Source organism: Ranitomeya imitator, chromosome 3 (genome assembly GCF_032444005.1).
Source record: "Ranitomeya imitator isolate aRanImi1 chromosome 3, aRanImi1.pri, whole genome shotgun sequence".
Classification (NCBI taxonomy): Eukaryota; Metazoa; Chordata; class Amphibia; order Anura; family Dendrobatidae; genus Ranitomeya; species Ranitomeya imitator.
In genome coordinates, this window is record NC_091284.1 from 826,633,841 (window position 1) to 826,647,545 (window position 13,705).

The following is a 13,705-nucleotide window of genomic DNA, read 5'->3' on the forward strand; positions in this document are numbered from 1 at the left end:
AACAACATCATGAAAACCAAGGAGCCCACCAGACAGGTCAGGGATAAAGTTGTGGAGAAGAGTAAAGCAGGGTTAGGTTATAAAAAAAATAGCCCAACCTCTGAACATCTCACAGAGCGCTGTCTAATCCATTATCCAAAAACTGCAAACCTACCAAGAGATGACCGTCCACCTAACCGACATCCCAAGCAAGGAGAACACTAATTAGGGAATCAGCCAAGATGTCCATGGTCACTGGAATAACTGCAGATATCCACAGCTCAAGTGGGACAATATATCCACAGGACAACTATGAGTCATGTACTCCACAAATCTGGCCTTTATGGAGGAGTGGCAAGAAGAAAGACATTTTTGAAAGTCATAAGAAATCCTGTTTGCAGTTTGCAAAAAACCATGTAGGGGACACAGCTAACATGTTGAAGAAGGGACTTTGGACAAATGAGACCTTTTTGGGCTAAATGCAAAATGCTATGAGTATGTATAACCCTGAAAACACCATCCCCACCGTCACACATGATGGTAGCAGCATCACGCTGTGGGGAGGCTTTTCTTCAGCAGGGGCAGGGAAGCTGGTCAGAATTGATGGGAAGATGGCTGGAGCTAAATACAGGGCAATCCTGGAGGAAAACCTGTTAGAGGCTGCAAAAGACTTGGGACTGGGGCGCAGGTTCACTTTTCAGTAGGACAAGGACCCTAAAAGTCCTGCCAGCGCTTTTGTAAAATAAATAGTACACCCTGTATCATTTCCTTTACCTCACAGATACTTGTTACTTTGTGTTGGTGTCACATAAATTCCCAATAACATACATTTAGGTTTCTGGGTGTAACGGGAAGAATTGTGTAAATCTTCACGGGGCGGGCTTAGGCACAGCAGTAACATCAGAGTCTTTCAGCATTTGATCATTTTTATTAGTAAACAGACACTCGCGTGGTACGGGGACGTGGAATGGATCCTGAATATCAGGCGTTGATCGCCGGCTCGTGAGTCATCATTTCTGGCAGTGGCGCCCATTGGTCGCGGTGTTGGATGCTGCCAGTGTATTTCCCAACCCGAGTCTCTCCGGCATCCAGACATTTGTTTTTTTTATTGGTGGGATCTGCTGATCGATGGCTCATGTAACGCGATCATCCTGCTCCCTACTGGCGAAGTACAGGGGGCACCGCGCCATTTGTACCGGCAGATAGGGGCCCGCTGTTGCTCCCATGCTCTAGGCCCCCTTGTGGCTGTGCCGTGTGACTGTAATGGGCGCCAGGGGCAGCAATGTATTGCGACATGGTGTGAAAGTCCGTAAACCTCCATATATACAGTACATATTACCGCCGCTGTCTGCTCTATGCCCTCTTAGACCTTGACCGGTCTTATAACCACATGGCACCTTGAAAGTTAATATTAGGCGCTAACAAAGCAGATTCTAAGCAGCCAGATACTGGCGGTAAATGGCCGTCCCCCCGCAGAGCTGTATAGTCCACCATCCAATACATAATCCTGCAGGACCTGGTACCTCGGACTGTGCCCACTCTATATGTGGCCGCCATAGGGGCAGGACCCAGAAGTTACAACCGCTCACCCCTCACCCAGGGGCAAACAGCTTAACCTGGTCAGCCGGAAATATTGTGACCCCCAAAATGTCATTGCTCGTTAGTGGGGGTCTTCCCAGGAGCCATGAACCATCATCATCGCCCTCTTCAGCTGCTCGTAACTCACGAACATGACGATATTCCAGGAGCCGAGTCTGAGAAAAGCCGGGACAAACCTAAGGAAAGGAACCAAACCATTAGAATTAAGCAAGATCTCTGCATGCTGTCAGTGAACGGGAGCATTCTGGTGTTCACTGGATCCATCCTGACTTATTACTTCTCACAGCTGAGGATTTGTTACAATGAGACGTCTGGGGCCGGATGAAAATGAGAACGGTTCAATCAACCGACAGCAAGCAGAGATTTTACATATACAAAGTATGCGTCATCCAACAATGTATCTCAACGACATTGTATTACATTTTCATGACAGTGCAGTCTTACTACATGTGTGGCATGACTGTGTCAACACGGTCAGCTTACCCCTTGTAAAACGCCAGGCTGCCCTCATTAACCAACATGGTAAAGGCGCAATTCAGTGCGTTCTTGTACTGCCCAGCCGTAGAGTTCATGTACCGAGTCTTCACCACATCCACCGGAGACGCCACAACTGTCGTGCAGAAACCAGCACCAAACGCAGCCACGAAATGACACGGAAGGTTATCTGGAAACAATGATAATACAGAGGCTCAATAATAATCCAATATTACCGCCCCCTATGTACAAGAATATAACTACTATAATACTGCTCCTATGTACAAGAATATAACTACTATAATACTGCTCCTATGTACAAGAATATAACTACTATAATAGTGCTCCTATGTACAAGAATATAACTACTATAATACTGCTCCTATGTACAAGAATATAACTACTATAATACTGCCCCTATGTACAAGAATATAACTACTATAATACTGCTCCTATGTACAAGAATATAACTACTATAATACTGCCCCTATGTACAAGAATATAACTACTATAATACTGCTCCCATGTACAAGAATATAACTACTATAATACTGCTCCTATGTACAAGAATATAACTACTATAATACTGCTCCTATGTACAAGAATATAACTACTATAATACTGCCCCTATGTACAAGAATATAACTACTATAATACTGCTCCTATGTACAAGAATATAACTACTATAATACTGCCCCTATGTACAAGAATATAACTACTATAATACTGCTCCTATATAAAAGAACATAACTACTATAATACTGCTCCTATGTACAAGAATATAACTATTATAATACTGCCCCTATGTACAAGAATATAACTACTATAATACTGCTCCTATGTACAAGAATATAACTACTATAATACTGCTCCTATGTACAAGAATATAACTACTATAATACTGCTCCTATATAAAAGAACATAACTACTATAATACTGCCCCCTATGTACAAGAACATAACTACTATAATACTGCTCCTATGTACAAGAATATAACTACTATAATACTGCTCCTATGTACAAGAATATAACTATTATAATACTGCTCCTATGTACAAGAATATAACTATTATAATACTGCTCCTATGTACAAGAATATAACTACTATAATACTGCCCCCTATGTACAAGAATATAACTACTATAATACTGCCCTTATGTACAAGAATATAACTACTATAATACTGCTCCTATGTACAAGAATATAACTACTATAATACTGCTCCTATGTACAAGAATATAACTGCTATAATACTGCTCCTTTGTACAAGAATATAACTACTATAATACTGCTCCTATGTACAAGAATATAACTACTATAATACTGCTCCCTATGTACAAGAATATAACTACTATAATACTGCTCCTATGTACAAGAATATAACTACTATAATACTGCCCTTATGTACAAGAATATAACTACTATAATACTGCTCCTATGTACAAGAATATAACTACTATAATACTGCTCCTATGTACAAGAATATAACTACTATAATACTGCTCCAATGTACAAGAATATAACTACTATAATACTGCTCCTATGTACAAGAATATAACTACTATAATACTGCTCCTATATAAAAGAACATAACTACTATAATACTGCTCCTATGTACAAGAACATAACTACTATAATACTGCTCCTATGTACAAAAATATAACTACTATAATACTGCCCCCTATGTACAAGAATATAACTACTATAATACTGCCCCTATGTACAAGAATATAACTACTATAATACTGCTCCTATGTACAAGAATATAACTACTATAATACTGCCCCTATGTACAAGAATATAACTACTATAATACTGCCCCTATGTACAAGAATATAACTACTATAATACTGCCCCTATGTACAAGAATATAACTACTATAATACTGCTCCTATGTACAAGAATATAACTACTATAATACTGCCCCCTATGTACAAGAATATAACTACTATAATACTGCTCCTATGTACAAGAATATAACTACTATAATACTGCCCCTATGTACAAGAATATAACTACTATAATACTGCTCCTATGTACAAGAATATAACTACTATAATACTGTCCCCTATGTACAAGAATATAACTACTATAATACTGTCCCCTATGTACAAGAATATAACTACTATAATACTGCCCCTATGTACAAGAATATAACTACTATAATACTGTCCCCTATGTACAAGAATATAACTACTATAATACTGCTCCTATGTACAGGAATATAACTATAATACTGCTCCTATATATGTAAATATGTGAACCTTAGTTGGAGTTTGTACTGTTTTATTTCTCTGTACGTGCGGTGTTATTTTTATGGCTTGGGAGTGATGAGATTTGTTATCAGGAGTACCGTTTCGCCGTGGACCTGGTGTCCTCTCTTATCTCAGTACCTTTCTCAGGTGCAGGTAATAATGATTGTGCCTGTTGATCTCTATTATCACCATATATCGGTACAATGTGCTGCCATTCACTCTGGTGACAGAACAATGTGTCCAGGACGTCAGGGCCGGTAGATATGATAGGCGCTGATGTCTGGACAGAGCGGTCCTCACCTGTCATGAGCTGGCGGGTGAGGATGGCCTCTTTGATCAGGTCGTAGGTCACCAATTCTGCGCAGTTCACGATGGCGTTGCGGGTAATGTTCGGTACGGTTCCTGTGTAGAAAAAAGTTCACCTGTGGTTATAACCCATACAGATCTATACAATATATACAGTAAGTGGCCGACATGAATATTATAATGGCCTAGCGCCCCCTGATGGCCATAAGTGCGTGAAGATCAAGGGACGCTACAGAGTAAAGCAGTGAACATCAGCGCTTTTGTTATTCTTGTCTCCCACCTTTCCAGAGTCCTCGGACCCCCTCCTCCTTGGCGATTGTCTTGTAGGCGTCCACGGTGCCATTATACCTCCTGTGTCCATCTATGACTCTGATGTCGGCCTGGAATCTCACTTTCACCACATCCGTTGGCTGAGCGCAGGTGACGGCCAGGGCCCCGGTTGTGGATCCAGCGAGAAGTCGGCATGTGACCCCGGAATCTGGGAAAAGAGAAGCTGATGAATAAAGGAGCAGGCCGGCGGTACATCACCAGGACAACAGTCTCACCCGGTATCAGGTGTCCATATATGTGCCCTCATGGCCGATCCTGTGTCCTGCGTATCAGGTGCCCATACATGTGCCATCATGGCCGCCCCTGTGTCCTGCATATCAGGTGCCCATATATGTGCCATTGGAGCGCCCCCAGACACAGGGCCACACGTTCTCGGTACCGGGCCTCTCTGGTTCGGTTCTGAGGCTGTCACGGTGGCTAGACCTGGTCCGCGACCCTGCTAAGGGGCGTCCAATAAAGGTGGTACAGTCTGTCAGGGATTCGTGACGCCACCTGTGGTGTTCGGTCAGGGTGACCGACGCTGCTGTGGGGTCCGCTGGGGTGATGGAATGGCAGCTGGATGGTATACCTTCCCACAGGTGAAGTATGTCCCCAGGGCTTCCCAGTAAGGTGGATGGTAATGGTGTGAGGTGCAGTCAATAACGAGGACACAGGGTTGCAGTCTCTTTACCTCTTTACTGAAGACTTCAGCATCCACAGTCCAGAGAACGTTTAACAGGGCTCTCTGAGACCGGCCGGTCCGATGGGCACATCCAGAGTTCCCTTTGCAGGTGGAAATCGTTGCCCACCACTAGCGCCTGTGTGTTGTAGTCCTACCCTGCTGAGCATCCGGAATAGTCCTCACAACTTCTGTTCTCGTTCGTTCGTTCTCTACAGCTCTCTCTCTTTCTTTAGTTCCAGATGTTACTAGTTTCTAACGTCCCCCAGGTATGTTATGGCTAGGACGCACCCGTATGACGGGAAGGCCTGGAGGTCTTCCGGGACCCTAGAGACGCCCCTCTCCCTCTGTTGCCCCCTATGTCTTCGTAGGTGTTTAGGTGAGACAGCCAACCTATAATTAACTGTCCTGCGGAGTTTGAAGTAAGGCCTAGAGTCAGTTACTTCCTCGGTGTTCCGGGCACCGGCTACGCGCCTCAGTAGGATGTTGCCTCGGTCTCGGGGCACGACTCCTACTGGCTCTCCTGTTTGCTTCATCTCGTTTCTCACTGTTCCATAATATCCTTCGCTTCGTGTCTCTTTCTTAGGATACCGCCGCGGGGTGTGTAGGCGCAGTTCCGTAACGTTCTGTTCTGTTCGCTAGGCACCTGCCAAGTTCCCACGCCTGACAGGACCCCCCCTGTGTCTTCTCCCTGCAACACCCCCTGCCACGGGATGTTGCCTGAATCCAACCCAGTCAGCTTCTGACTAACTTCCTCCCCAACCCCTAGTTTTACCAGTGTGAGGAGTGGCCCAATAAATAAAGCCTTTTGCTCCCCCTAGTGGCCGGAGTGTGAAGTGTAATGTGTGCTGGTGATACCTGGTCAGGAGAATTCCTTCAGTGCCATCAGACGTACCATCACTCCCCTTAGTGGCAGAGCGTCATACTGCAACGACCAGGTCTCTGGGGCGCTGCACCATCATGGCTGCCCCTGTGTCCTGCGTATCAAGTGCCCATATATGTGCCCTGATGGCCGCCCCTGTGTTCTGTGTATCAGGTGCCCATATATGTGCCCTCATGGCTGCCCCTGTGTCCTGCGTATCAGGTACCCATATATGTGCCCTCATGGCCGCCCCTGTGTCCTGCGTATCAGGTGCCCATATATGTGCCCTCATGGCCGCCCCTGTGTCCTTCGTATCAGGTGCCCATATACGTGCCCTTATGGCCGCCCCTGTGTCCTGCGTATCATGTGCCCATATATGTGCCCTCATAGCCGCCCCTGTGTCCTGCGTATCAGGTGCCCTATATGTGCCCTGATGGCCGCCCCTGTGTTCTGTGTATCAGGTGCCCATATATGTGCCCTCATGGCCGCCCCTGTGTTCTGTGTATCAGGTGCCCATATATGTGCCCCCATGGCCGCCCCTGTGTCCTGCGTATCAGGTGCACATATATGTGCCCTCATGGCCGCCCCTGTGTCCCGCGTAACAGGTGCCCATATATGTGCCCTCATGGCCGTCCTTGTGTTCTGAGCATCAGGTGCACACTGTGATATCACTGTTATGGGGTCACCATGATGTCACTGTTATGGGGTCAAAATTGATGTCACTGTTATGGGGTCACCATGATGTCACTGTTATGGGGTCACCATGATGTCACTGTTATGGGGTCAAAATTGATGTCACTGTTATGGGGTCACTATGATGTCACTGTTATGAGGTCACTATGATGTCACTGTTATGGGGTCACCATGATGTCACTGTTATGGGGTCAAAATTGATGTCACTGTTATGGGGTCACTATGATGTCACTGTTATGGGGTCAAAATTGATGTCACTGTTATGAGGTCACTATGATGTCACTGTTATGGGGTGACCATGATGTCACTGTTATGGGGTCACTATGATGTCACTGTTATGGGGTTACTATGATGTCACTGTTATGGGGTCATTATCATGTCACTGTTATGGGGTCTCTGTAAAGTCACTGTTATGGGGTAACTATGATGCCACTGTTATGGGGTCACTATGATGTCATTGTTATGGGCTCGCTGTGATGTCACTGTTATGGGGTCACTGTGATGTCACTGTTATGGGGTCACTATGATGTCACTGTTATGGGGTTACTATGATGTCACTGTTATGGGCTCACTGTGATGTCACTGTTATGGGCTCGATGTGATGTCACTGTTATGGGGTCACTATGATGTCACTGTTATGGGGTCACTATGATGTCACTGTTATTGGGTAACTATGATATCACTGTTATGGGGTCACTGTGATGTCACTGTTATGGGGTTACTATGATGTCACTGTTATGGGGTTAATATGATGTCACTGTTATGGGGTCACTGTGATGTCACTATTATGGGGTCACTATGATGTCACTGTTATGGGGTCACTATGATGTCACTGTTATGGGCTCGCTGTGATGTCACTGTTATGGGCTCGATGTGATGTCACTGTTATGGGGTCACTATGATATCACTGTTATGGGGTTACTATCATGTCACTGTTATGGGGTCACTGTGATGTCACTATTATGGGGTCACTATGATGTCACTGTTATGGGATCACTATGATGTCACTGTTATGGGCTCGATGTGATGTCACTGTTATGGGGTCACTATGATGTCACTATTATGGGGTCACTATGATGCCACTGTTATGGGTTTACTATGATGTCACTGTTATGGGGTCACTGTGATGTCACTGTTATGGGGTCACTGTGATGTCACTGTTATGGGGTTACTATGATATCACTGTTATGGGGTCACTATGATGTCACTATTATGGGGTCACTATGATGCCACTGTTATGGGTTTACTATGATGTCACTGTTATGGGGTCACTGTGATGTCACTGTTATGGGGTCACTGTGATGTCACTGTTATGGGGTTACTATGATATCACTGTTATGGGGTCACTGTGATGTCACTGTTATGGGGTCACTATGATGTCAGTGTTATGGGGTTACTATGATGTCACTGTTATGGGGTCACTGTGATATCACTGTTATGGGCTCACTGTGATGTCACTGTTATGGGGTCACTATGATATCACTGTTATGGGGTCACTGTGATGTCATTGTTATGGGGTCACTATGATGTCACTGTTATGGGCTCGCTGTGATGTCACTGTTATGGGCTCACTGTGATGTCACTGTTATGGGCTCGATGTGATGTCACTGTTATGGGGTCACTATGATGTCACTGTTATGGGGTCACTATGATGTCACTGTTATGGGGTCACTATGATGTCACTGTTATGGGGTCACTGTGATGTCACTGTTATGGAGTTACTATGATGTCACTGTTATGGGGTCACTATGATGTCACTGTTATGGGGTTACTATGATGTCACTGTTATGGGGTCACTGTGATGTCACTGTTATGGGGTCACTATGATATCACTGTTATGGGGTCACTATGATGTCACTGTTATGGGCTCGCTGTGATGTCACTGTTATGGGCTCGATGTGATGTCACTGTTATGGGGTCACTATGATGTCACTGTTATGGGGTCACTATGATGTCACTGTTATGGGGTTACTATGATGTCACTGTTATGGGGTCACTGTGATGTCACTGTTATGGAGTTACTATGATGTTACTGTTATGGGGTCACTATGATGTCACTGTTATGGGGTTACTATGATGTCACTGTTATGGGGTCACTGTGATGTCACTGTTATGGAGTTATTATGATGTCACTGTTATGGGGTCACTATGATGTCACTGTTATGGGGTTACTATGATGTCACTGTTATGGGGTCACTGTGATGTCACTGTTATGGAGTTATTATGATATCACTGTTATGGGATCACTATGATGTCACTGTTATGGGGTCACTATGATGTCAATGTTATGGGGTCACTATGATGTCACTGTTATGGGCTCGCTGTAATGTCACTGTTATGGGGTCACTATGATGTCACTGTTATGGGGTCACTATGATGTCACTGTTATGGGGTTACTATGATGTCACTGTTATGGGGTCACTGTGATGTCACTGTTATGGGGTCACTATGATGTCACTGTTATGGGGTCACTATGATGTCAATGTTATGGGGTCACTATGATGTCACTGTTATGGGCTCGCTGTAATGTCACTGTTATGGGGTCACTATGATGTCACTGTAATGGGCTCGCTGTGATGTCACTGTTATGGGGTCACTGTGATGTCACTGTTATGGGCTCGCTGTGATGTCACTGTTATGGGGTCACTATGATGTCACTGTTATGGGGTCACTATGATGTTAATGTTATGGGGTCACTATGATGTCACTGTTATGGGCTCGCTGTGATGTCACTGTTATGGGCTCGATGTGATGTCACTGTTATGGGCTCGCTGTGATGTCACTGTTATGGGGTTACTATGATATCACTGTTATGGGGTAACTATGATATCACTGTTATGGGGTCACTATGATGTCATTGTTATGGGCTCGCTGTGATGTCACTGTTATGGGGTCACTGTGATGTCACTGTTATGGGGTCACTATGATGTCACTGTTATGGGGTTACTATGATGTCACTGTTATGGGCTCACTGTGAAGTCACTGTTATGGGCTCGATGTGATGTCACTGTTATGGGGTCACTATGATGTCACTGTTATGGGGTCACTATGATGTCACTGTTATTGGGTAACTATGATATCACTGTTATGGGGTCACTGTGATGTCACTGTTATGGGGTTACTATGATGTCACTGTTATGGGGTTAATATGATGTCACTGTTATGGGGTCACTGTGATGTCACTGTTATGGGGTCACTATGATGTCACTGTTATGGGGTCACTATGATATCACTGTTATGGGGTCACTATGATGTCACTGTTATGGGCTCGATGTGATGTCACTGTAATGGGCTTGATGTGATGTCACTGTTATGGGGTCACTATGATGTCACTATTATGGGGTCACTATGATGCCACTGTTATGGGTTTACTATGATGTCACTGTTATGGGGTCACTGTGATGTCACTGTTATGGGGTCACTGTGATGTCACTGTTATGGGGTCATTATGATGTCACTGTTATGGGGTTACTATGATATCACTGTTATGGGGTCACTGTGATGTCACTGTTATGGGGTCACTATGATGTCAGTGTTATGGGGTTACTATGATGTCACTGTTATGGGGTCACTGTGATATCACTGTTATGGGGTCACTGTGATGTCACTGTTATGGGGTCACTATGATATCACTGTTATGGGGTCACTGTGATGTCATTGTTATGGGGTCACTATGATGTCACTGTTATGGGCTCGCTGTGATGTCACTGTTATGGGCTCGATGTGATGTCACTGTTATGGGGTCACTATGATGTCACTGTTATGGGGTCACTATGATGTCACTGTTATGGGGTCACTATGATGTCACTGTTATGGGGTCACTGTGATGTCACTGTTATGGAGTTACTATGATGTCACTGTTATGGGGTCACTATGATGTCACTGTTATGGGGTTACTATGATGTCACTGTTATGGGGTCACTGTGATGTCACTGTTATGGGGTCACTATGATATCACTGTTATGGGGTCACTATGATGTCACTGTTATGGGCTCGCTGTGATGTCACTGTTATGGGCTCGATGTGATGTCACTGTTATGGGGTCACTATGATGTCACTGTTATGGGGTCACTATGATGTCAATGTTATGGGGTCACTATGATGTCACTGTTATGGGCTCGCTGTAATGTCACTGTTATGGGGTCACTATGATGTCACTGTTATGGGGTCACTATGATGTCACTGTTATGGGGTTACTATGATGTCACTGTTATGGGGTCACTGTGATGTCACTGTTATGGGGTCACTATGATGTCACTGTTATGGGGTCACTATGATGTCAATGTTATGGGGTCACTATGATGTCACTGTTATGGGCTCGCTGTAATGTCACTGTTATGGGGTCACTATGATGTCACTGTTATGGGCTCGCTGTGATGTCACTGTTATGGGGTCACTATGATGTCACTGTTATGGGGTCACTATGATGTTAATGTTATGGGGTCACTATGATGTCACTGTTATGGGCTCGCTGTGATGTCACTGTTATGGGGTCACTATGATGTCACTGTTATGGGGTTACTATGATGTCACTGTTATGGGCTCACTGTGATGTCACTGTTATGGGCTCGATGTGATGTCACTGTTATGGGGTCACTATGATGTCACTGTTATGGGGTCACTATGATGTCACTGTTATTGGGTAACTATGATATCACTGTTATGGGGTCACTGTGATGTCACTGTTATGGGGTTACTATGATGTCACTGTTATGGGGTTAATATGATGTCACTGTTATGGGGTCACTGTGATGTCACTATTATGGGGTCACTATGATATCACTGTTATGGGGTCACTATGATGTCACTGTTATGGGCTCGATGTGATGTCACTGTAATGGGCTTGATGTGATGTCACTGTTATGGGGTCACTATGATGTCACTATTATGGGGTCACTATGATGCCACTGTTATGGGTTTACTATGATGTCACTGTTATGGGGTCACTGTGATGTCACTGTTATGGGGTCACTGTGATGTCACTGTTATGGGGTCATTATGATGTCACTGTTATGGGGTTACTATGATATCACTGTTATGGGGTCACTGTGATGTCACTGTTATGGGGTCACTATGATGTCAGTGTTATGGGGTTACTATGATGTCACTGTTATGGGGTCACTGTGATATCACTGTTATGGGGTCACTGTGATGTCACTGTTATGGGGTCACTATGATATCACTGTTATGGGGTCACTGTGATGTCATTGTTATGGGGTCACTATGATGTCACTGTTATGGGCTCGCTGTGATGTCACTGTTATGGGCTCGCTGTGATGTCACTGTTATGGGCTCGATGTGATGTCACTGTTATGGGGTCACTATGATGTCACTGTTATGGGGTCACTATGATGTCACTGTTATGGGGTCACTGTGATGTCACTGTTATGGAGTTACTATGATGTCACTGTTATGGGGTCACTATGATGTCACTGTTATGGGGTTACTATGATGTCACTGTTATGGGGTCACTGTGATGTCACTGTTATGGGGTCACTATGATATCACTGTTATGGGGTCACTATGATGTCACTGTTATGGGCTCGCTGTGATGTCACTGTTATGGGCTCGATGTGATGTCACTGTTATGGGGTCACTATGATGTCACTGTTATGGGGTCACTATGATGTCACTGTTATGGGGTTACTATGATGTCACTGTTATGGGGTTACTATGATGTCACTGTTATGGGGTTACTATGATGTCACTGTTATGGGGTCACTATGATGTCACTGTTATGGGGTCACTATGATGTCACTGTTATGGGCTCGCTGTGATGTCACTGTTATGGGCTCGATGTGATGTCACTGTTATGGGGTCACTATGATGTCACTGTTATGGGGTCACTATGATGTCACTGTTATGGGGTTACTATGATGTCACTGTTATGGGGTCACTGTGATGTCACTGTTATGGAGTTACTATGATGTCACTGTTATGGGGTCACTGTGATGTCACTGTTATGGAGTTATTATGATGTCACTGTTATGGGGTCACTATGATGTCACTGTTATGGGGTTACTATGATGTCACTGTTATGGGGTCACTGTGATGTCACTGTTATGGGGTCACTATGATATCACTGTTATGGGATCACTATGATGTCACTGTTATGGGCTCGCTGTAATGTCACTGTTATGGGGTCACTATGATGTCAATGTTATGGGGTCACTATGATGTCACTGTTATGGGCTCGCTGTAATGTCACTGTTATGGGGTCACTATGATGTCACTGTTATGGGGTCACTATGATGTCACTGTTATGGGGTTACTATGATGTCACTGTTATGGGGTCACTGTGATGTCACTGTTATGGGGTCACTATGATGTCACTGTTATGGGGTCACTATGATGTCAATGTTATGGGGTCACTATGATGTCACTGTTATGGGCTCGCTGTAATGTCACTGTTATGGGGTCACTATGATGTCACTGTAATGGGCTCGCTGTGATGTCACTGTTATGGGGTCACTATGATGTCACTGTAATGGGCTCGCTGTGATGTCACTGTTATGGGGTCACTGTGATGTCACTGTTATGGGCTCGCTG

The 13,705-nt window shown here is 44.5% G+C and overlaps 1 protein-coding gene across 2 annotated transcripts in view; it reads right to left on the minus strand.

Moving 5' to 3' along the window:
- Window positions 1-865: 865 nt before the first annotated feature.
- The window catches only part of LOC138672375 (dicarboxylate carrier UCP2-like), a 34,210-nt gene continuing 21,370 nt past the window's right edge, over window positions 866-13,705 (minus strand). For both annotated transcript variants that reach the window (XM_069760310.1, XM_069760311.1), the window contains exons 4-7: window positions 4,894-5,091; window positions 4,608-4,709; window positions 2,062-2,242; window positions 866-1,754 (exon numbers count right to left, since the gene is read on the minus strand). In XM_069760310.1, the coding sequence (XP_069616411.1) occupies window positions 1,640-1,754; window positions 2,062-2,242; window positions 4,608-4,709; window positions 4,894-5,091 (596 nt within the window). In that variant the 3' untranslated portion in view covers window positions 866-1,639. The remainder of the gene's footprint in view (window positions 1,755-2,061; window positions 2,243-4,607; window positions 4,710-4,893; window positions 5,092-13,705) is intronic.